At 42.1% G+C, this 24,690-nt stretch overlaps 2 protein-coding genes across 4 annotated transcripts; both read left to right on the top strand.

Moving 5' to 3' along the window:
* The first annotated feature begins 281 nt into the window (after window positions 1–281).
* uqcrc2b (ubiquinol-cytochrome c reductase core protein 2b) lies at window positions 282–11,479 on the top strand. Of its 2 annotated transcripts, none has more exons than XM_079492149.1 (14): window positions 282–429; window positions 1,365–1,451; window positions 1,959–2,108; window positions 2,311–2,375; window positions 3,970–4,026; window positions 4,306–4,430; window positions 4,969–5,066; window positions 5,184–5,241; window positions 5,714–5,809; window positions 7,441–7,640; window positions 9,258–9,338; window positions 9,669–9,745; window positions 10,324–10,477; window positions 11,106–11,479. In XM_079492149.1, the coding sequence occupies exons 1-14, from the start codon at window positions 397–399 to the stop codon at window positions 11,187–11,189; spliced, it is 1,365 nt and encodes a 454-aa protein (XP_079348275.1). In that variant the 5' UTR covers window positions 282–396; the 3' UTR covers window positions 11,190–11,479. The 2 variants fall into 2 exon arrangements, with proteins under 2 accessions (XP_079348275.1, XP_079348274.1); XM_079492148.1 differs by lacking the exon at window positions 1,365–1,451 and adding an exon at window positions 1,487–1,588 and having other exon boundaries at window positions 285–429.
* A 494-nt stretch (window positions 11,480–11,973) lies between these two features.
* On the top strand, window positions 11,974–23,024 carry LOC306915218 (uncharacterized protein C16orf52 homolog A-like). 2 transcript variants are annotated; one of them, XM_079492497.1, is made up of 3 exons: window positions 11,974–12,881; window positions 19,688–19,900; window positions 20,668–23,024. In XM_079492497.1, exons 1-3 carry the CDS (start codon window positions 12,767–12,769, stop codon window positions 20,850–20,852), a joined length of 513 nt encoding a protein of 170 aa, XP_079348623.1. In that variant the 5' UTR covers window positions 11,974–12,766; the 3' UTR covers window positions 20,853–23,024. The 2 variants fall into 2 exon arrangements, with proteins under 2 accessions (XP_079348623.1, XP_079348624.1); XM_079492498.1 differs by having other exon boundaries at window positions 11,974–12,872.
* Window positions 23,025–24,690: the final 1,666 nt, after the last annotated feature.

Consider the following 24,690-nt stretch of genomic DNA (forward strand, 5'->3'; position numbering starts at 1 on the left):
CCTTTGACAAATATTTGGGGGCTCCACTCAGATCATCTCCTTGAGTTGTGCTTGAAATGTAGGCCTACTGTAATTCTGCAAACTGTTAATAAATACTTCAATCAATCAATCAATCAATCAATCAAGCAATCAATCCTATATGGGTCCCGGTGTGTTCCTTTTAGAAGTGGGGGGATGTCGCTCCCCCCACCCCCACTACACCCCGGACCCCCTGTTGAAGACCATGCTTAGGACCTAGTTCTAAAGTTTGTGGTTCTCGTCGCAAAGGGGCGCGCACGTTCGCGTCAAACCCGCCACTAAAGCCAACGAGGAAGACCGCAACGTGCTTGGAATGCTGGGTAGGACGTTCAGGTCAGCCATATTGTTTTATCGTCCTAGCTGAAGGAGAGAGGGGATATGAAGGGGATTCGGGGAATAAGTCAACTATCGGTAAGGAATAAACATTATATTAACACAAAGGAACAGTTCAGTATAACCAACGCCTGTTGTTCGAAACTCAATTTTCGTCATTTTTTAAACGGTTGATTTGAACGTTTCCCCAACATGCTCTGATGCCATACGAATCCTATAATACTAGACGTCTCACACACCTTGTCCTCTAACCAGGGTTCACCCAGTCAAATCTAATATTAACTTAACGCAAGGTAGAAAAATAAGGAATATTTCTCCAGCTTGGTGGTACATTTGATCATTCTTAAACCGGCCCCAACAGTACACGACCCAAGTTCCGTGACGTCATATTTTACCAGAAGGCTTGTTGACTGTCAAAGGCTCAAAGCTCCTCGATCACCGTCATATCAGCGTCAAGTTCAGCATTGTAAAGATTACAGGTTACATGTGATGTGAAGTAAAGTATTAAGTGGTTAATCAGACCCCCCCCTCCATCTTGGCTCGAGATTTAAAAAAATCAGTTCATTTTTTCAGTTAATTCAGTTACTATGATGTTCCACCTATTAGTGCTGCAAGATAAATCGGAAAATAAAGATTGCGACCTAGATTCAGACACCTATGCGATCTCATTCAAAATTTTAGCAACAATCGTGCAGCACTAGTTGGCTGTATTCGTTTTAGTTACATTTATCTTTTTGTTACAAGAGAGAGACTTTTAGAGAGGTCAAGCACTTTGATTTTGTCTGTTTAAAGCCACAGTAGTTGGCTCCAGAGTCCAGATGCCACATTTTGAATGTTGTAATGTTCAGCAACTACAGACTGAAGACAATACATATTTTTATATTTATGAGAAATATGAAATATGAGAACCGTGTGAGAATCGTGATCTCAATTCTTGTGTAGGAAAAACGAGATTCACATTTGAGCAAGAATTGTGCAGCACTACCACCTATATATCTTATGTTTTCTTTCAGAGGAGGCTTTACGCGGCACAGGCTGCCCGTAAGGTTGAGTTCACGGGGGCCGCCGACCATGTAAAGTTTGAGCTGCAGGAAGCGCAGGTCAGTGGGTGTTGACTTCTCTCTCTTCTCCACAGAGACGCTGCTATGCGGCTACCAGAAAAGGCCAGTCCCTTGTCCAGCCCCTAGCTGGCCTCAAACTCTCCCAAGGAGCTGCCAACTCCTGCCAGGATGTCCATGTATGTGTGGGGAATAGTGGAGAAGGGCTGGGCCGGGAACGGAAGGGATGTTGGGTTTGGTTGTGTGGGTGTGTCTGGCCTGAGAATAAGGATGCTGTTTTTGCTGCCTTATTCAAAAACATGACTACCGGTATGTGTGTTGGACTGGGATGTTTTTAGTCTTGATGCTTTGGCCATTCATTTAACAATGTTCAGATACATTCAGCGGGTTGTATCTGTAGAGTGAAGTTACATTCATAGATCCCTATGATGCTACTATTAACTGGTTGAGAGATAAAGTGCCGTGACTGACAACATTGCATTGATCATGCAATGTAGTAGAGAAGTTGTAGGAAAAGTTGTTCATTAAATTGACATGCTTTCTCTGTAGGTGACCAAACTGCCAAGTGGGCTGGTGATCGCTTCTTTGGAGAACTATTCCCCTGTCTCCAAGATTGGGGTGTTTGTCAGGGCCGGCTGTCGATATGAGACCCCTGAAAATGTGGGCGTTGCTCACCTCCTGCGATTGGCTGCCAGCCTGGTAGGATTCAATAAAATAAAATAAACACCTTTGAAATCAAATATCTTATTAATTAACAAACAGGCTGTCTTCAGCAATCTTTCTTTTCGTAGTCTGAACTGAAAGTTTTCTGTTTGAAAGTTGAATGCAAGTTGTATCCGAGTTGCCTATGACCAATGACCAATGACCAATGTTGGCACTTTACCCCACCCCCACCCCAAAGACAACCAAAGGGGCTTCAGCCTTAAGAATCTGTCGTGGCGTGGAGGCAGTGGGAGGCAGCATGAGGTTAGTATTTCTATTCAGCTCAACCTATATGTTCTTAGTCTAGTTTTCACCTTGAACACGTGTACAACAAAACAAACTCTCACTGGTTCACGGTGTAGAATAAATGCAAGTAAATTAGTTCTGAAGAATATAAAATGGTGACTGTCGTCTGTCTGTTTAAGCACAAACCGGGTGCTCCTACCAGGTGATGCTGAGAGGGTCTGTGTCAGAACCACACAGGCTCACAACTGGGGTTCCCCAAGGCTCGGTTCTGGGTCCTCTTCTTTTCTCTCTCTACACTACATCTCTGGGTGCTGTCATCCACTCCCATGGCTTTTCCTACCACTGCTATGCCGATGACACCCAGCTGATCCTCTCATTCCCCCCCTCTGATACCCAAGTGGAGGCACGCATTGCTGCTTGTCTGGCTGACATCTCGGCGTGGATGTCGACAAACCACCTGAAGCTCAACCTGGACAAGACCGAGCTGATGTTCCTCCCGGGGAAGGGCTGTCCGCACCGAGACATGGCCATCACCATTGATAATGCTGTGGTGACCTCAACTCGGACTGCGAAAAATCTGGGTGTGACCCTGGACGATCAACTGACGTTCTCGGCAAACATCGCATCAGTGACAAGGTCCTGCAGATTCCTCCTCTACAACATCAGGAGGATTCGCCCCTTCCTCACGGAGAAGGCAGCCCAGGTGCTCATCCAGGCTCTCGTCATCTCCCGCCTGGACTACTGCAACTCTCTCCTTGCTGGTGCTCCGGCATCTGCCATCAGACCTCTGGAGCTTGTTCAGAAAGCTGCGGCTCGTCTGGTGTTCAACCGCCCCAAGTTCTCCCACACAACCATCCTTCTCCGTTCTCTACACTGGCTCCCCGTAGCGGCCCGCATCCAGTTCAAAACCCTGGTGTTAGCCTATAGGGCAGTGAAAGGAACAGCTCCTTCCTATCTCCGGGCTATGGTCGATGCCTACACCCCTGCCCGACCACTTCGGTCTGCCACCTCGGGGCGACTGATTGCCTCGTCACTCAAGGGTCCTTCTGGCCGATCCACACGGTCACGACTCTTTTCTGTTCTGGCCCCACAGTGGTGGAATGAACTCCCCACTGATGTTAGGACAGCAGAGTCACTGCCCATATTTCGCCGCAGGTTGAAAACCCACCTCTTCAGGAAACACTACCCTTCCTCTCTGCCTGACCTACTTGTTGTTAACTAGTTGTACGAACGTTTGTTTTCTATTGTTGTATTGTTTATTGGATCTTGTTTAGTCGATACACTTAATTGTTTTAGCTCATGCTCATTTGATTTAGCTATTTTGTCTCATCCGGTTAAGGAAATAGGTAGCTGATATATTGCACTTTTACCTTAGCGCTAGGTATACTCTTGGTTGCTTGTTTTTGCAGAAAATGCACTAAAGACTTCTGGTGATTAGTAGTTTTTGTTCCCTACCTATGTTGAATACACTTATTGTAAGTCGCTTTGGATAAAAGCGTCTGCTAAATGACTGTAATGTAATGTAATGTAAAAACCTGTTCATGTAGTTCATGTGTGCGTATACAACACAAATATAATGCTTAAGCTTAACATGTGTGTTTTCACCCTGCAGTGTAACAGCAACCAGAGAGAACATGGTCTACTCTGTAGACTGTTTGAGGGATGACATGTGAGTCCAGGGATAATGACTTTTCTTTCTGACTAGTATTACACATACAACTTGTTTGTTTGTTTTGATTAGAAGACAATACATACACAGTTCCAAGTGCAAACCAGGCATTTTCTCTTTTCAAAAGCTTCATAGGAGACAAGCCATAGTCTCATAGTGGACAACATTTTCTCCTCTGTTCACCTTCCCATTTATTAATGTATCTTTAGTTTTCTTAGTTATTTCTATTTTGCCTGTAAGTTAGTATGTTGCAAAGTGTAAACTCTTCCTTCCTTACAGTGATACAGTGATGGAGTACCTCATCAATGTAACCACAGCACCAGAGTTCAGGTCATGGGAAGTGTCAGATCTCACCCCCAGGGTGAAGATGGACAAGGCCTTGGCTGCTCAGAGCCCACAGAATGGTCTGTGCTAATTCATTCTCCAGCATTCATTTTCCTGACAATTATTCTAAAAGTCCAGTTCTGTAAAAGGCTTAAAAGTCATTATTGGTTAATTTACGATTTATTTTTTATTTTATTTTAAAGCTGCTATAAGCAATAATATGTCCAAAAATGGTATTCAGACAGCTAGCAATGGGCAGAACGCTCCCAAAATAATTTGAGTCTCTGTGACACATCTAGGGGCCGCAATGTGCATTCAAAGATGTTCCTAGAAGCTTTGTCATTGGTCGAAAAAAACCTGGTCGCAATGAATCAGGAAGTAGACAGGCAAATCGACCAATGACAAAGCTTCAAGGAAAATCTTTGAATGCAGATTGCGCCCCCTAGATGTGCCACAGAGTCTACATTTTTTTGGAAGAGTTCTACCCATTGCTGGCTGTTTGAATACCAAAAAGAAAAAGGTCATTAAAATGTTGCTAAAATTATTGCTTATAGCAGCTTTAGTACATGCTTGTAAAATCAAAACACTATACTTCATATTCTTATGTTTCTCCTCCAGCTGTGCTCGAAAGTCTGCATGCAGCTGCCTACAAGAACGCACTCTCTAACTCCCTGTATTGTCCAGACCACATGGTCGGCAACATCCATTCTGAGCAGGTGAGACACCTCACTGTAGATCTTCACCTCTGCATAAATATCTACATATTAATAGTACTTCATTATGTTTTTCTATCATTGTGATGCCTACATTGTAATGTCTGCATTCTTCCCCAGATGCACCAATATGTCCAGGACAATTTCACAAGTGCGAGAATGGCTCTCGTTGGACTTGGTAAGGGGTTGTTACTACCAGTATCTGACACTGTTGGAAGTAATACTTAGCTTGAATAGCAATGACTTCTGAAATAAGCCAAACAATGACCTCCTAAACCTCTGGTGGATGGTTGATGACAGAATCATCTTACTTACCAAGTGAAGTAGCGCTGCTGGAATTTGTCTCACTGACAGTTACACAAAGATATGTGGATGATCACGTTATGACAACTGTTACAGCGGCATGACAAGTGTATAACAATACAATACATAATGCAGCAGAGACAGACGGACAAACAAAGAAAAATATATATATATATGAAACTAAGGTAGCTCGCTACTGTTATATGAAATCGGTATGTAGTTAATTATACATTGAAAGTAAGTTAAGTAACTTATGTTACTGCATACACTAGGACGTGTACGCACGTCATTGCAACACGGACGGAACCTGTTAACGGTGTTAATAAATATTTTGTTTTTCCATCCAGGTGTGGACCATGCTGTGCTGAGGCAGGTGGGGGAGCAGTTCCTCAACATCCGCAGTGGGCTTGGAACCACAGGGGCTATGTCCCAGTACCGTGGAGGTGAGCACAGTGATGGAGACCACATGTTTAGAATTTAGATGACATTAGATTACCAGCATCAAACCAGAAGGAGTGGTGAAAAGTTGTGAATATGTTAGCTTTTAATCACATCTAAAAATGCTAGGTAAAGGCGACGCAAAGGAGGGGCACATGTTAGGCATGTACCATAGGAACACAATGGTTTGGCTGTTGATGCATTTCTAGCAACGTGTCTCTGTGTGATTGTCCCCTGAGAGGTGAAAAAACTTTAAAAAATCTATTCCGGTTGGAATTTAACACCGCCAACATACAAACATGTTTGTTAGTGTCATATTGTGTCAGATTTGTATATTACATACATACACTGACTAGCTAGAGTGTAACTGGATTATTGCACACCACTTTCTTTTCCTCTGTCTCTCCATCTCTCTCACTCTCTCTCAATTAAAAGGGCCTTTATTATACCAAAGCAAAGGCACCTATGTGGTCCTGAGTCCTGCAGTGCAGATGATAGCGGCAGGATAGTCGGACTATAGTCAAGGTTCCAATAATGCTACTAATGGCACTTGATATCACATGGGATTGGGCAGAGCCCGGCAGACCATGTCAGAAACGTGAACCTCTATAGAAGCCTCCCGCGGGTCATGGTCAGGGTCAGGGAGAGAAGAATGAAGCTGGCAAGGTACTGTGTCAGGCAAAAGGAATGGCTGGGGAGCAAACTAACAGTGGAGGCCACCCAAGGCACTGCTATGATGTGAAAGAGGTGCACCACCTACATAGACACATTGTGACAGCGGAGCTAGCGACACTGCAGACTGCAGAGCTCCAGACCCTGCTGCTATACGGACAGGAGGGATGGAGAGCAGCTATCCGAGTTGCTATTTGCTAGTCTGCACTCTTGCATCACATCATCATATCGCCAAAGCAAGTGTGAAAAGAAATAAAAATAATAAAGAAATACTGTAAACAGAGCTGTGTCATAATGCAACGAAACCACAAAGAAATTAGCATTTGCAATTCAAGATTGTGCAAATGTTCTCACAAATCTTGCTGCTGTGTTTACAGACCTGTCTGTAGTGTAGGCATGGTCAAGGCTTTCCTTAGTTTTGGATCGGTTCTGCCACTGTTTATACGGCCAAATAGGATTCCAGATTGCTCTGGTTTTGGGTTAATACTACAATATATGTTATCTTTCTTTTTGTTTTGTTATAATTTGGTTTAGTCCAGTTGGATTTCTGTCTGGTCACTCTGCTTGTGTTTGTCCGGGCTAGGGGCATCTCTGTAGAGTTTCTCTGTAGGTGAGGGTTGTTATAGAGTCTCTCTAGGGTCGCCCTGTTTAGACTAGAGGCAAATTCGATTACTTTCTCAAATCTGATCTTTAGGCTTATTGTTATTTGGAAGTAATCAGATAGGATCTGTGTGTTCGGACTTCAGAGCCACACTGCGCAACCTACCTGCTTTGGTTGCTGTGGTAACGTTATGATGTACAGTAGGCGCTAGTTGCAACATAACAGACCAGCAACAACAACGTAAGACACACAAACCAAGATACAAACATGCATGAAAATGGTGGGAAATGGACTAAAGTGGCGCTTGTGTGTGTTTACTTACTTGTCTCTTTCTCAACTATTTCCTCCCTCGTGTCTCTGTAGGTGAGTTGCGTCAGCAGAACTCCAACAGTCTGCTCCACTGTGCGCTGGTGAGCCAGTCGGCAATAATAGGGTCCCCGGAGGCCCTGGCCTTCAGCGTGCTGCAGCACATCTTGGGGGCAGGCCCACACATCAAGAGGGGCTCCAACACCACTAGCAAACTCACCCAGGGCGTCTCCAAGGCAACCAGTGACCCGTTTGACGTGAGTGGCCTGCAGTTGGCGATTTTCATACGTTACCCTCTGTTGAATTTGACGCATAACTAAATGTCACAGCCAGGGGTTGGACTTGGAGGGAAAATGGAGTTGAGTCCATTTTCACAAAGACTTGTTGACTTATTTTATTTACTTACTACTAGGGCATACATTTTTGATAACCGTATTAGTCCTGCAGGGGAAATTCAGTTTTCCGCTTCACCCAGCTGAGATGGATGAGAATCTATATGGTAGTGGAAACCTATGTGGTTGCATTTAAGTTTTCTTTTTCATATGTGGAATAAAAAGACATTCTGACATGTTATCTTAAGCCGGCATTCATGGGCAACTGGTGGCCCTGGGGCCACATGCGGCCCCCACCTTCACTTAACTCATTTAGACCTGAGGACGATTTAAAAAAACAGTTTTCTGAAAAACTCATGTTTCTATGTCAGTGGTTCTCAACCTTTCCATGTCAAGGACCCCTAGAATTATCTGTATTTGGCCACGGATCATATCTGAAAATATGTTGTTCCAGGTACCCCCCCAGAAGCAAAGATTTGAGTTAAAAACGCTCTGAAAAAATATATATTCAAAGAGTGCTGCGCTATGAGCTTGTAAATCTGCTATCTTTCAATAGCTAAAGTATAACCTAATGCTTAAAACACCAAAAGGGGTTCCCGTTCAGAATGGGTTAATGTGGCCTGCAGGTTAATATCGGAATACTGATATGTTATTGATTTCAGCTGTTACAATTCCAAACATGTGGGGCACCCGCTGGCCAAGTGGTTCAGGTGCATGCCACATATAGGCCTTGGCCTGACAGCGCGTCACGTGTTCGAGTCCCGTTCATGACGACCTTTGCTGCATGTCTCTCCCCTTCTCTCTCTCCCTCTTTCCTGTCATTCTTCACTTGATACTATCAATAAAGGCAGAAAAGCCTATAACAATTCCAAACATGCAAACATGACCCACTTTAGCTACTAATTTACAGTCTAAATTAGTAGCTTAATGAGTAGTATTAAAATGTTGTCTTTTTTATGTCCAATGTATTTGTATTTAGTTTATAAAGTTAAACATAACTATAACTAGATACATTTTAAATTAAATAAAAAGGCTACTTTTCAGGATTCCAATTAAAAATTAGCAAAAGAATAATTCACGATTCCATTTCAAATATTAGCAAAAATAAGCTCAAAACGCGTCGCAGTACGACACGTTTTGAGCTTGTAGATCCTATGTTTTTGCTACGACAGCAATATGCAATGCGGCACTCTGGAGTGAGTGGAAATTTAGTGGCCCTCTCCATCGTCAAAGTTGCCCACCCCTGTCTTTTTTTTATGATCAGTACTTTATTTGGATTTTTTACAAACAAACAGAAAAAACAAACGGCAACAACAGAATACGTATGCATGGACATTATGTATGAGCATTGAGCACAAAAACATAATATAAAACAAGGATAGACAAGATAAACAAATACAAATAAATCAAATTAAAAGTTTAAATTAGTTTACACGACCAAACACGCAGCATCATCAACCGTATCATACCGGTATACTAAGACAGTAATTGCCCACCCCTGTCTTACGGTAACCCTATGGTTTTCTCTATTGTTGTGTGCAGGTCTCTGCTTTCAATGCAAGCTACTCTGACTCTGGTCTGTTTGGAGTCTACACAATCTGCCAATCTGCTGCAGCCGGTGATGTGAGTATTCCACTATTCTAAGTCTAGGCCGGCTCCATTGATGTGCAACTTATTTCTCATTTACACATTCTATTTTTGTATATTCATTACAATCAAACAGAAATATAGTTCCCTACATAGCCTTCTCCCCCACACAGGCAGGTAGCTTCTGCAATATGATTTCACTAGCTTGCACCCATATTCTGGAAGGGCAAGCTCCACCCCTTGCCTGGTATCCTGATCTAAATGAGTCCCTGATAAGATGGTTGGAATAATAACCTACAGGACTGGAGGTGAGAAGAACCATTGCTAAATGCTGACTGACCTGTCCATGCTCTCCTGTTTCTCCAGGTGATCAAAGCTGCTGTGGCCCAGGTGAAAGCTGTTGCTGATGGTGCAGTCACTGCTGCTGACCTCACCCAGGCCAAGTATGAAACTATTTACTGTTGCAGTGATGTAAATAGGTTTTCAATGTAATGGGTCCCGGGATCCAGGGGTGGTCTTTTAGAAGAGTCCCAGGGACATTTTATGAGTCCTACTTCAACAACGTTATCAGTACAGTACTGAGTACAGTATTACATCCCAGGATCCCTGGAGGGTGACATGATTGCGTCCTTTCTCAATTCAGTGAGTCTAAGGACGCTGTACTGTGTGTGGTTTACAGTACACATTGCTGTTAGCTGATTTGTGTGATACGTCATTTGTTGGATGTTTTGGTTCCAAAATAACTTCTAGTTTTATATTCTGCCATTTCTTTGCATTCGTTGGTGATATCATTTCACTAAATTTAAATCGTAATTTTGCTTTTATTGTTTCTTCTTAACTATGGAACAACCTTTTCCATGATGTGAAATTATCTGCAACAATTATCATCTTTAAACATATTCAAACCCATGTATCTCCCACCACTTGTGAAATCTGATTTTATATTGTTTGATTCATCTTTACTGTTATGTGTTTAGGTTTATTAGGCGTCTGAGCAGATGTTTTTTATGTGTTGGTGCAGGAACAAGTTAAAGGCCCACTATCTGATGTCTCTGGAGTCCCCTGAAGGATTGATTGATGATATGGGCTCCCAGGCCCTGTCTGGAGGAGTCTACCTCACTCCTGACACAGTCACTAAGAACATCGACAATGTCTCCCTCACTGATGTTGCTAATGTAAGCTTTCACTCCTCTCGCTGCTTGTGGTTGCTTTAGTTTAGTTGAGTTTAATAGAAAAGTAACCAACTACCTAAGTAACTAGTAAAACCCAATCAAGGATTTGATACAATAAAGTTACAGAACGTACCTTCAATGTGGCTGTCATAACACAAGTGGCAGTCATGTACAATAACTAATCAAATATTTCAAGAAATATTAGGGATGGATTTCAAGACTACTTATTTCATAGTCTTTCAATAGCCATCCGATTAGAGAGACGTCAAACTGTCATCAGGTGCACAATGTATTGAGAAGTGGTAAAGGACCGAGAGACCACCACAACATAAAACACAAAAAAGTGACAGACATGAATTGACTACTCATGCAGATCCTTAGACTAACCAACCACAGATTTCAGTCACAGCGCAGGCAATCATAGGCTTCCCTGGACTTTTTACTGGACATGCATGATGGCATGTGATTCAGACCCACTTTGTGGTTATCATTATGATACAAGAAAGGTTATACATAAGTGAGTATGATTTCATGCCGTGTAATCGCATGGTAAATATAAAAATGTTGTAGTTTTCTTGTGTTTGTGTGCAGAATACAAATTTTCTTTATCTTAATTCCTACTCTTTTCCAGGCTGCAAAGAAGTTTGTGTCCGGCAAGAAAACCATGGCGTCCAGTGGCAACCTTGTAAAAACACCCTTCATTGACGAGATCTAACCTTCTCCTTCCTGCCTCCCTCTACCTTTCACTTTAACTGGCACAAGTCTGACATTCTACTCCATTTCAACAAACCATTGAAAGAGATACATGGTCACGCATCTGTCATAATGCTCTTTTGTCAGAGAGGTTAAATTTCACCAGCGCCACACCAATGGGTGTTTCTATTCGTAGGCTACTTATATTTTAGTGGACCCTTCCCTGGTGCGTTGAAATATTACGGTCCTCTCATTTGTCCACTTGAACTGTATAGTTGATGTAAATTAATGAATAAAAATATATCTACATTAGATGCTTGGTGTTTGGGGTGTGTGTTGTGCAGCAATGCCTTTTTCATTCAGCCTATAGTGAACCTTTGTAGCAGTGTCCAGAAAATGAGTACCGGTATATCAAGTGAAAGCATAACAACAAGATAGATCAAATACCAGTAGTTATTGTAACCGTGTGTGTGTGTGTGTGTGTGTGTGTGTGTGTGTGTGTGTGTGTGTGTGTGTCACACTGTGACTAGTGTATATTTGTTTTATGTAGGTTCTGCATCAATAGACTTACAAGTGCCACTAGTCAAAACAAATGTATGATTTCAGCAGCTGAAATTACGTGCACCGTCCTGACCTCATTCTCGTGCATTTGTATGCCTAATTCATGATCCGTCGTACGTACAGCGGTGTTGCGCGCCGAGGATGATTCTGCAAGATCTAGATCGGCTCATTCGGTTCGTGACACCGTCGTACAACGAAGTATAAATCATGCACTGCGAGGTTTGTGTTTCTCGCGAGAGAGCAGCTGCTATTGACTTACTATGACTACAAGGCAGAGAAGCGTCGGTTTGTCAGTTTTTTTGGGAGAGAACGGTGTTGTGGAGAAAGAAACGCATGACATAAAGAATTATTGCCTAATATAAATAACGGAATTCAAGTGGAAGTGGGTTTTTGGAACCTTATTTAATATTCCATCAAATAGCTTTGCCGCGTGAGCGTGGAATGTGATTTTCCTTTATGTTTGCTTGGAACGGGGGGCTTCAGCGTCCAAATGAGGAGCGGGGGGGCATCGGATTCAGGAAACAAGTAGGTTGCGTGCATGAATTCGTTTATATCGTGGGCAAATTAAAACCAACGTTTAGAATAAACCACTGGGTAGGTTTGTCCAATTCCTTGTGTGAACACCCGCGGGATGCGGTGGCCGTCTGGGACTGAAACGGCAGGAGTTCAGTTCACTGTTAAATGGTCAGCTCGCCACCTTGCCTGGAAAACTCCCCACATCTCTGGCCACCATGGTCAACTATTTGAAGAACATCACAGCAGGGAACTTCTAACCCTCACACACACGAACACTGCGTGTGTCCACCGCGCTCTGGAGTCTCTTTAAAGATGGTTGCACACAGACTCGTCTCCCTGTCCGAAAACGACGTCGGCAGGGAAGGATTGGAACGTTATGGATCCGTTCAACTGAGTACATAAGAGAGAGTCCTGTGAGTGTCCTGTCTCCTCCCGCTGGAGAGGTGAGATCGAGGCGAACAAACTGACCTCCTTTGTACCCCCAGAGGAGCAACACGCTCCGTTGTCGGTCCCGACTCTGCTATGGATAAACTCACCATTATATCAGGATGTCTCTTCCTAGCTGCAGACATGTTTGCCATCGCCAGCATTGCCAATCCAGACTGGATCAACACGGGGGAATCGTCTGGTAAGTTAGGTGAGGGCACAAGTTATATTCTTTATTTATTATAACTATCATTACATTGCAGGAGGTGACGCCTATCTACCCCTACACATGGCAAATGCATCATAAACATAAACCGTATGTTAATTTGATATGCTGTTTGGACTGTCTCGTTCACCAACCATCCTTCAGTATGAGTTATTATAAACTATGAAAAAGTCTGAATAATGATGAGATAAACAGTTATTGACCCCGTGGGAATCTTAGTATCAGCGTGAAATACAGTAGGGCCTACATCTGCATGGAGCTGACTTAACTTAAGGGAGTATTATATAAATATATTTATTTATAAATAAGTACATGACATGTACAATCTGTCTAATATGCATAATAGGTCTACAATTACATAAAGTGTCCAACAATCATTTGTTTTTCCATTTTTTTGTGGAAATAGGGCGGCTAACTATTTATTTTGTCTTTTTATTTCTATTGTTTTTATGTTGTGTTTCCCCCCTCCCTAGCTATATCCATTCCCCCAAAAGGACCACAACGGAAACAAGCCTTTGTGGTCTTTTTTTTGTTATTTTCTCCTTTTTGAATTAAGTTTCAATAAATATGTGATCAATTCTGCGGTCCTGGGCAAATGTTACAGTTCTGTAGGCTACTGTACATCCCAGTAGTCCATTGTGCATGTCTGCCCACTGCCCTGTGAACTGTTATACAACCTGTTATGTTATTATGTCTTGTTTGTGTTTAGTTAGCACAGTCTGTGGAGCATATCACAGTATCACACCCTCATTTCACTCCATATACTTTATTACTTGTATGAGTTTGTGACAAATAAAACTTAACTTAAGTGAAGTGTACTGGAGTCAAGCAGGAGTCAGTAATCCCAGAGAACAGAACAGACAGTGTAGTTAGTCTTCAGTTCTCATATGGGGCCGATCGGGGCGGCGGGCTCAGTTAGTTGTGGTTGTCTAGCTAGCTCATCATAGATGGGATGGGAGGGCTTTGCCAGTGTCCAACCACCCCCCCCCCCCCCCCCCCCCCCCCCAGATTTTGCATACAGATCTAAATGTAGTTCACAACTTTGTCATTATGCAGTGTGTTCACATTCTGGGACCCCCTCTGGGCTGTGTCTTGGTGCTTCTAGGTTGTAAAGTACAACAGTAGAGGTGGGAGACGACTATAATGCTAAAATCTTTTAACACCTTCAAATTTGCATCCTTAGTTTACAGTGTTTTTTCTAGGCACACAAACAAAACGTTTAAAAACATGCAGACTACTCGGCAACACATTTGGAGTCACAAAAACTCTTCCTCAGGCAAGGGGTGAGAGTTTTTGTGACTCGAAACCAAGTGTTGCCAAGTAGTCTCTGCATGTTTTTAAGTCTTTTGTGTACTTTTTTATTTTTTTGCATTATACAATGGTCTCCCACCATCTTTTTTTTTACTTGGGACCTTTGCCTTTTGGGAACCCAAGGACGCAATTGAATTCAAAGGAACTTTATTGGCATGCGAAAACATCCTTTCACATTGCCAAAACAAGTGTGAAATGAAAACCATACAAACTAAGAAATCTCAACATTTTGTGTTGCTTCTAGGTGTCACAGCCAGGCATCACAGACAGATGACAAAAGTGTTGTGATATATAATATAGACAAAGAATGGACACCTATAGCCATGTGGAACAGTGAATTGTAGTTTAGTTTTCTTGTTCAATGATGAGAAAAGTTTGACGCAAAGGGGATAAAATCATATAATCCATTACGATCTACCTATCTGTCAGATACCTGAAGATACCACATAATTATCACAGTGCAGCACACACATATAGACTATATTCATGAGCAGACGGCATATATTGGCCCGGATGACTGGGGTAGCGGTCTGGGCACCGCAGCCTGACAGCATGTTGCGGGTTCGACTACAGATCCCGACGACCTTTGTTGCGTGTCACTCCCCTTCTCTCTCTCTCTCTCTCTCTCTCTCTCTCTCTCTCTCTCTCTCTCTCTCTCTCTCTCTCTCTCTCTCTCCCCCCATTTCCTGTCAGTCTATTGTCATCTATCAATAAATCGATTGTGTTCCATAACTCGAAACTACCACATGAATTGTCATGCAGGTAAATCAGTAAATAATAAGCAGATTTGTGTTGCATAACCAGGCAGCTATCCACCAAATTATCTTAAAGGGTTTTTGTGTGATTACTGAATTAAATACAATTTGTTATCGGGAGGGCCTCTGTCCTCCCATTCCATCCAGCAAGTCATGGTATGAAATCAGGCAGATGCAAAGCTAAAAGGCTCTTGTTCCAGTTTAATTAGCCTAATGGTAATTACCTGACCAGGGGAAGCGTTGTTTGTAAATGGAGATGTATGCAGTGAATCTTAATTGCGTCTTGTGGGAAGGAAAAACCTTTCCTTTGAGAGAACTATGGCTCTCTAAGCCTAATTATGACGGAAATGGACGTGGCTAGGGGTATTTGTGTGGTGTTTGTTTGTTTAAATTTTATCCCACAATTTTGCAACCCATTTTTTCACCCAGTGTCAATTGTCTAATCATTAGACAATTGACACTGGGTGAAAAAATGGGTTGCAAAATTACATTACATTAGACTCTAATGTAATCCTGGGCGCTACACTTCCTCTGCCAACCTGGGGGAGCAGCGGACTGACCTCATGCTTCCTTCTATGCATGAGGAGTCCAAGCTGCTTCTTTTCACCTGACGGGAGAGTTTCACCGGACGGACTTGCGCGTGGAAGGTACACGTTATTCCGACCAGTTCCTTGCCCCTCCATCAGGAGGCCAGGGGGAGGCAGTTTAGAGACCAGGATTACTGCATGTTTTTGTGAGGTTACCTACCCTACGGAACATGGGGAGAACATGCAAACTCCACACAGAAAGGCCCTTTCGCCAACCCCGCCTCAGGTATGGGCACTGATGATGCGGAGGAGGGAACACGCCCACATCATCCCCAGCGGGAATCGTGTGGTGTTTGTTTTAGAAGTGAAGAACATTACAGAATCTGTTTAAGTTGGTGTTCCAACAGGACGGTGCTCTGACTGGGTGTTTGCCTACACTGGTTCTGTTGTGCTTCCTCACCACGTCTGTGAGGAATATTTTGAATTTTGCTGCCACATCTAGGAGACTGGGGTTTGATTCCTCCATGGTACCTCCAGCTTGGCCAGGCATTCCACCAAACACATGCTGTTTACAAGGATTAGGCCTAGGTGCCCGGACCGCTAGGCCAGCCTGGGCCATCCACGGGTACACATTTTTTAATGTGTACTCCCCCAAGGACTGAGAACATTTGTGATGTTCTTCTCGTGATGTTAACTTTCATTGAGTCAATACTTTAACAGTTTGCAAAAGGTTAAGACTTACAGTTATACAATAATACTTAATGGTTTACACAAAGATCCCTTAGGGTGGTCCTGTGTATTCAATTCATCAAGATGTATAGACATACAATACTATACAAGAGATCATCAATACTAGGAGCAGTAAAAGTGTATTTACAGAACAACATTGGGGTGTAATATTTATTTTGGGAAGCTAGAAGACTTTAGGTCCAGTTGCAAATTGCAGACAGGTGTTCTTTTAAGGGCATTCCACATTATGAGAGCTAAGGGCCTTTTCAACCTGCAATTTGTCCTTGTCCGGACAGTTCAATCCCACATTGCACTTGTTGTTGCTCACTACATTCACTAGAATGATGACTACATTGTAATGTAGTCATCATTCTAGACGGCAGTCTCACAGATGGGGACAACTTTAGCTCATTAGCCGCTGTTGTGACATTGCTGTCTCACTTAACGCAAACCTGCTGTTTCCCCACTGTGTTCATTCTATCCTGTGTAATAATCCCTGAGGCTTTATGTCATGCAGCAGGTTGAGTTTTGTACGTGTCTATGCTCGCAGTTGCTGTGTGTGTGTGTGTGTGTGTGTGTGTGTGTGTGTATCTGCGCACTTTCCAGGAACCCTGCAACTCTCAAGTAGGTGCTTTGTTGTGAGTTTGAAACTGGGGGGGTGGGGCGGATTTAAGGGGACTCAGGAAGTGCTGTTTTTAGCCCTTTAAAAGATGTGAACATACACACACACACACACACACACACTCTTAAAAAACAGTGTTCCCACCTTAGACAGACATTTTGAAGTATCCTGCTGGAACTTGTTGGAACCGTTACCAGGCAACTGGTTCTCTCTGGTGGCGGGCGGGTGGTGTTACAGCGTGACACACACAGACAGACAGACAGACAAGCTAGGCCGGCTTCTATAGTAATTGCTCACTTCGTTCGCAATTATGGGTTTCTTGTAAATAAAGTTTAAAAGCTTAATACTCATTCTAAACTCGGCATGCAACTTCTGAAATGAGATTGGAACAACGCACCTCAAGTCCTAGCTGATCAGTGATTACCAAGCGTATTGGGCCTTTTTTCATTTACTATGAAATTGTTAATTTCCCGCCAGTCACTCATTATCCCCATACATGGGAATGCCCCCATATAAGCCCAGGTCTTGTGACATCACGTGACATCATCAGGGATGGAGATCCCTGATGTCATACAGTCATAGTAAATGCGACCTGCTGTCGCAATTAAGCCCATATATGGAGATCCCTGATCTCCATATCTCATCAATATTGGCCAGCAACTCTACATCTGACCTCAAACCCTTAGATCTCCATATATGAATATATGTCAGAACCTGTTCTGACATTCCATATGTTGATCCTTCCCGAATCCTTCCCCATCCATCCTTCCTCTTCGATGTCTACCTTTTGACTGATGCCTGTTCATTCAAACTCTAGAGTAGACAGACCTGTCCCAATGTTGTTAGTGCAGCCGCGCCCGGCAGCCAACCTCACCCTCTCTTGCCCTCAGGCGTCTTACCGGTAATTATACTGTTACACAGTAGCACTATTTACATTCTTCTCACACACTCAAAATTAACAATATTTCAGGAACTTAAATTTAACTGTAAACTGCTAACATCACAATTTCAAGTTCCTCAAATTGTTTAACAAACAACTGCCTTATGACAAGACAGAAATACAAGGGTTCATTCATGTATAAGCCTTTCTCTCATACCATGCTGTCTATAGACGAGAGTCACCCAAAGGCAATGAATGCAGACCTGCATTTGATTTGTTTCCCCACAGCATCTTCCAATGAGTACAACAGTAAAAGGAACCACATTAGCCAATCAACAGCCTCGCCAACATTAGCAACCACTAGAGAAGGCAGGACGAACTAGTAGTGAGGAACTTTATTTGATTGAAGACCCAGATTGAAGACCCAGAGAAGGTAGATACTTATCAGAAGATAATACTGGGCATCATCTTTGTTTTTTTTAAATGTTCTGTTTATTGAGTTTTCATTTATTTATTTTACATACAGGTGTCTCAAAATAGCCAAGAAAATGTGTGGGTAACAGGATAAATAAATATAAAAAATAAAATATTGAATTGAAGAGGGTATGCGCGTGTAATGACTCTGAGGTACATTATGACGTAGATTTTCCCTTCATTGTCAATGGCGTTTACAAAACAAACATTGAACTAAAGACAAACATTAAACCTGCCCTCAAAAATAATCTGGGCATCATCTTTCATGACATCATATAAGATGTTGTGAAGAGTCCTTTGTAGTCAGGCAGCCAGGGCCTTGAGAGCAGATGCTTTCTCTATCTCCACTGTGTCTCACAGAGTGAGGTTCCTGTGTGTGTGCAGATGCAGCCCATTGTACAATTAATCATTTATATTTGCTTGATGAAAACAAATGGTTCTTTTTTGCTCCACTGCCATGAACAAATCACGATTTCCTCTGTCCTCAGCTGTTGGAAAAGAAATAATCTGGTAGTTTGCCAGTCGAGAGTTTTGTTTGTTGTTCAGCTGTGAGAAGTTCAAGAGTGATTTAAGTATGAATAGCCTACTACAGGATAGATGCATAATGGATGGACCATGACCACAGCACACACAGTCGCAAGATGTGCGTGCGTGTGTGTGTGTGTGTGTGGAGGTCTTTCTAATTGGACCCACCAGGCCTTTGAGAGTAGATGTGAGTTTCCGTCTCAGCCAGTGACTCACCATCTGACATGGGACCACTGATTGGTCCTTTCCACTCCTCCTGCACGCTATTGACTTTCAGAGTGACTTTCAATTATTGGTCGGTCTCTCTCTCTCTCTCTCTCTCTCTCTCTCTCTCTCCCATTGTCTCTCACTCCCTCTGCCTTTCTCTATTGTTTCTTCCTCTCGTGTCCATGTCTTCCTCTTTCTCGAATCTCTACCTCCTTTCCATCCCTTTCTTTTTGTTGCTCCTCATTTCTACCTCTGTGTACCTGTTTGCCTTCCATCGATTGAGAGGTAGATCTTCTGTCTGTCCCGTTCGTCCCTCATCTGTCTCTCTAGCTCCCTGTGGTTGTTTCAGGCCGTGGCCCCAGAGCACAAATATTGTCATCTGGGAGGTGATTAGGTCTCTGTTCCCTCTGTGGAATACAGAGAAACATGCCCTGCTGACATGCCTGCATGCTTGATAAATGATGTCATGGGCGAACAATCGTCCGCACTCATTATGAAACGACATAGAGTTCACAAGAGGTTTCTGTATTTACACAGGACTGTTTAAAACGGTAATGAGTGACAATATAATCAAATCATCAAATAAATAAGAACAATTAAAATGAGTGTCTGTCTTCCTCTTTTTCCTCTTTGTCCCCTCCCTTCCTTGTCTCCCTTTACTCCCTCACTCTCTTAATCTCTCCCTTTCTCTCTTCATCCGTCTTTCTCTCTGTGTCTCCCACCCTCTCTCCATCCATCCCTCTCCCTCTCTCTGGTTATAGGCTCTCTGACGGTGGGTCTTGTGCGTCAGTGTCAGACCATCCATGGACGGGAGCGGGTCTGCATCCCCCCCAGTCTCCCCCCGGAGTGGGTGACCACCCTCTTCTTCATCATCCTGGGCATCATCTCCCTCACTGTCACAGTTGGCCTGCTGGTGATGTCACACTGGCGGCGAGAGGCCACGCGCTACGCACGCTGGGTCGCCTTTACTGGGAGTAGGTTTCCCTTCCCTTCCATCCCCTAACCTGGGTGATGTGTACATTTGTTACACAGCCCTCAACTGGTCCTTTAGTTGAGAAGATGCTAATCCATTCCCATGCTGTATTGTTTAATGATGGGTTTTACAGTAATGCTTTTGTTTAGTAATAGAGATACTTTAGTAGCTGACCACTTAAACTCTCTCAGAATTCCATACAATATTGGACTGCACAATTATGATATTATATTCTTAATGATTTGTGGAATAAAATAATTGTATTACTTTCTGTGCATTTTATATTTATTATTTTGAACCATAGCAGGCATTCCAAGTCAATTATTGCTGATATGCCAGTCTTCTCATCAACTGTGGAAACTGAAATATATGTATGTTTGCAATGTACCGATATGTTTATTCATAAGCCATATTGTGCAGCCCTAGTGTAATGGACATTACATTTGATGTTAACATTTGGTGATGCTTGCATGCATGCTCATAATTTCCGTAAAATAAATCTCAGTGGCTGCTTGAAAGCTGTCCTAGATGGGGCTGTTTCTATTTTTATGAGCTGTCTGCATTAGCAGCTGGGGTGAGTTGCAGCAACTGAATTTTGTACCACTCTAAAGACAGGCATACACACGGACATTGAATAACACTCATTGTGGATGAGGTCATATATGCGTACATAACAGAATGTTTCACATTGTGCACAATGACACGTGTTCTCAACTTTGTGTTATAACAAACATCATCTCTCTTTCCCCACCTCTCTCTCATCCACAGTGGTTCTATTCTGTATGGCAGCACTCATATTCCCGATCGGCTTCTACATCAACGAGGTGGGAGGTCAGCCATACAAGCTCCCTAACAACACGGTGGTGGGTTCCTCCTACGTGCTGTTTGTTCTCTCAATATTCTTCACCATAGTGGGACTGCTGTTCGCAGGCAAGGTCTGCTTGCCTGGCTGATACATTGGACCTGCGTTTCCGTTTGCGTTCTTCAGAAAAGTGCCGCGCACGGGAGGCATTTGACTACTAGCCTATCATCAAAACGATGAGTAGACCTAGGTGTGCCGCTGTGTGGATCTTTCTGTGGGGTCTTAACGTACTGATGCGGCTTGATTACCCCAGTATGTATCCGTTGAATAATCTGTAAGCACTGACCTCAGACTGGGCAGGTGGGAGAGGGGCTAAGATGGCTACCGTGCCGCCCTCAACGATTCAATTGATGGGCAACAGACGGACGGAGAGAGAGGAAGCTATGGGAAAGAGTCACAGGAATGAAATGCTGGAATAGAAGTGTCAACATACAATTACAGTATCTCAATGAAAGTGAAAGGTCGTCATGTGCATTTGTCCACTAGCTTCCCGACTGTTCTGTCTTTGCAAGACCGAGAAGATCACATGTCACAGAATGTAATTTGACATTAATCTGTCAGATTTCATGTGGTCTGACAAGATTATGCTTTCAGGAATCTGTTCATGTCAATTTGAGGATCATGCAGAAAGGCCAGTAAATGGAGAAAAAAAAATACGTATAATGTTAATCTCTGGATAACATGTACAGTAGGACATGAAGCTGTTCTCTAGGATGGTATCTGACTGTGAGCCAGTAAAAACAACAGCAAGTCAAACTTATTCTGGGGCTGATGTTTTAGTTGTAATCACCTTTTTTTTGTAGCAAATGTGTTAATTCGCCACATTGTGGTTTATTATTATTATTATTTGAAACGATAATTATGCACTGCATCAAGGAGGTCCATAAATCTATCAAATGTCTTTGTTTTCCATGTTTATACAGGTATTTTGTTATTCTTAGAAGCACTGTGATCATTCATTGATCGTTATGGAGAACCACCTCACTCAATCGCTCATTAGTTCTGTTCTGGTTCTGACGGTGGACTGTTTTGAGGATAACCAATTCACATCATTATATAATATAAATATATAGAAATCACACCCTTGTGAAGTGAGGGGCGCTCTTATCATCGTACACCATCATGCATCATCTCATTCTGGCCATTCACAATTTGCGTCCTCACCTACGTCTTCAATGTTTGTGTTTACATAATGTTTGTGTTTATACTCAAAAACTAAAAAATGGCCATTCATTGTCAATGCATTTGATGTTTGTGTTAGGACAATGTTTGTAGTTACACACACCGTCAAAGCTGGACATAGGAGGGAGGGGCTAGCGCTCTTAAAATATGAGACAATTGGGTTTAGTGCCTGTATATGTGTAACTTAATTGATTTGTCCCCTTGGAGTAAACATGGTGTAAAAACTCACTCTTAGGTCGAAGTACCACCACCATGCCACCAATTGAACTGAAGACCTTTTCAGCTGGGTTTGTAGATGTTTATGGTCATGTGGGGCGCTCTGGAGCAGCAGTCAATCCTTTAGTTCTCTCCTGTTCCACCAGAGGGGGCAGAGCTAAGATGCTGCCCGATGTTTCCATCCACTTTGATGGATCTGTGAGGTTTATTGCGCTAAAGTACTCACAGGACATGTTAAAGTTGCTATGGAAACCTGATAGTAAAGTATTTATTGTTGCGAGAGCTGATGGTGACAAACAGAGAGAGTGTTGAGTGTGTTATCTGTGTACAGACAGCACATGGGCAACAGCAGGACCTATGTTAGACCTAAGACCCATGTTGTTTGCAGAGGTTCACATCCTACTCCCTGCATGCTATTGTTGTCAAAAGCTAATATTCAATAATGCTTCTTCCTGCCTCTGACCTTCTAGCAAATTCAACCAGCCACAAATGTGCTGCTATTCAAATACTTTTTCCTCACACTTGCAGTGTCCTTGTTCGTTGCTTTACACCCGCTTTTCATTTTAGACTTTGTGGTTCCCATGGTAACAAATGGCTGCTACTAGGGTAATGCTACTGGGGATGCTGGTAAGTAGCTACTGTACATTGATGAGCATGTCCTCTCGTTCTTAACGTGGACAAACTTGATCAAAATGTATCTTCTTACAGAGTACTCCTAATGATGAACTTTTAAATAAACAATAAATAAAACAGTACTTCTAAGCACAAAAGAGTACTTCAGTTAGTGTATTTTTAATGTCATTTTTCTGGTTTCAAAAATGCGATGCGTTCTAAGTGGTGTCAAAAATAAGTTTATTTCAAAACATTGTCTTTTGGGGGGGGGGGGGGGGGGGGTAATTTGATTTTTCTTTCACTGTAAATAAAACTCTGAGAAACACCTTCATTTGTCAATTCAAATTTTAATTTGAAAGTAAAATACATTTTGTATTTAAAATATAAGTGTTGAAAAGGTTTTAAAACCACTGATTTACACTACATGCTCCCAAAGCCTTGTAAAGTCCTTAATATACATAGAGAACCCAATTAAACAAACATATCTGTGAGTGGCAGGAGTATGTGAACTCTAGGTTTTTGGGTTAATTTCAAGGTGAGATTAGAATCAGGTGTGTTCAATATTTTAAAAGTATGGATTGAAAACACCACTAATTCTAGAGTTTTGTATATTTTTGTCACTCGCAGCAATATTGGATCATTTACTTTTAGGACTATAGGCTTGGGCAGCATAATGTACATTAGTGTAAAGTTTTGTCCCCAAGGCACTAAGTTAAAATCTCAAGCCAGCTGTATTCATATTTGGGCAAAATAGCCCTCTATATCAAGTTACAATACCTAATTACTTGTTTTATTTACTAATATTTAAATATATTTGTGGGTATATAATTTGCCAGTCTGTATTGGGGAATGTGCAAAAAGTAGGCTACCGATTATCAGTGATATTAGTACATTAAGGAAATTCACAACTAGTGTATATTGCAATGTTTGTCTCATGTCTCATGAAAAATGCTACTTTGTTTGACAAGTAATTTCTCCTTCCCCCGGTCAACTAATATTTATATTAGTTATTTTACTTCAATTTACAATTTACAATTTAGGCATTTAGCAGACGCTCTTAATCCAGAGCGATTTACATTAGGCAAGAACAAAAGTATGGGAATACATCACATATATGAAATGCATTTATCAAGAAACATGCGTAAGCTAAGAACGTAACTAGAACATATCTATATATAATGACACTATACATATTAACTATACATATATACTATACTATGCTACACATATGTACTATGATGTGCTATGACTACATACAATGCAATGATTGTGCTGTCTACATGACATCATCACCGTTTCATCACCGTTTCATTACATGCAGTAGAAATAAACATTTATTGATACTGATATATTTCTATGTAAAGACGGAAACACAAATGAGTTATAAACCAATAAATATAATAATTACGTTTGGCAAAGAGTAAAGTTGCCCTCTATTAACAAAAGCACCATTGTGCAATGAAATGTAATTTCAGTTTTCACCACAAGGGGGAGAACTTGTTTTGCTGTAGTTCAGTCTTAATCACAATACAGTAGAGGCGACTTAATAGTCAGTCACCTATATTATAGTATACTAGGTCTCCTATATTATAGTATACTAGGAGTCAGTCACCTATATTATAGTATACTAGGAGTCAGTCACCTATATTATAGTATACTAGGCGCCCTCCTGTTTTCCCTCTACTAAATATCTTCACAGAGCTTGTAGATCGTCTATTTTAGCTGATTGTTTGCCCCCAGAATAGGGACACTAGGGTTCATATGGTTCATATCCAAGTCGTTTTGGCCCCAATGAACAATCTCCCATCTGTGAGTGTGACTTAATTTCACTTAAATAACTTTTAAATACATTACAGCTTAAGACACTGAGGACAAAAAATACTTTCACAAGAAAAGGTTCCTTTCATTTGCAAAGTGGC

The sequence above is a fragment of the Electrona antarctica genome (genome assembly GCF_951216825.1).
Source record: "Electrona antarctica genome assembly, chromosome: 22".
Lineage (NCBI taxonomy): Eukaryota > Metazoa > Chordata > Actinopteri > Myctophiformes > Myctophidae > Electrona > Electrona antarctica.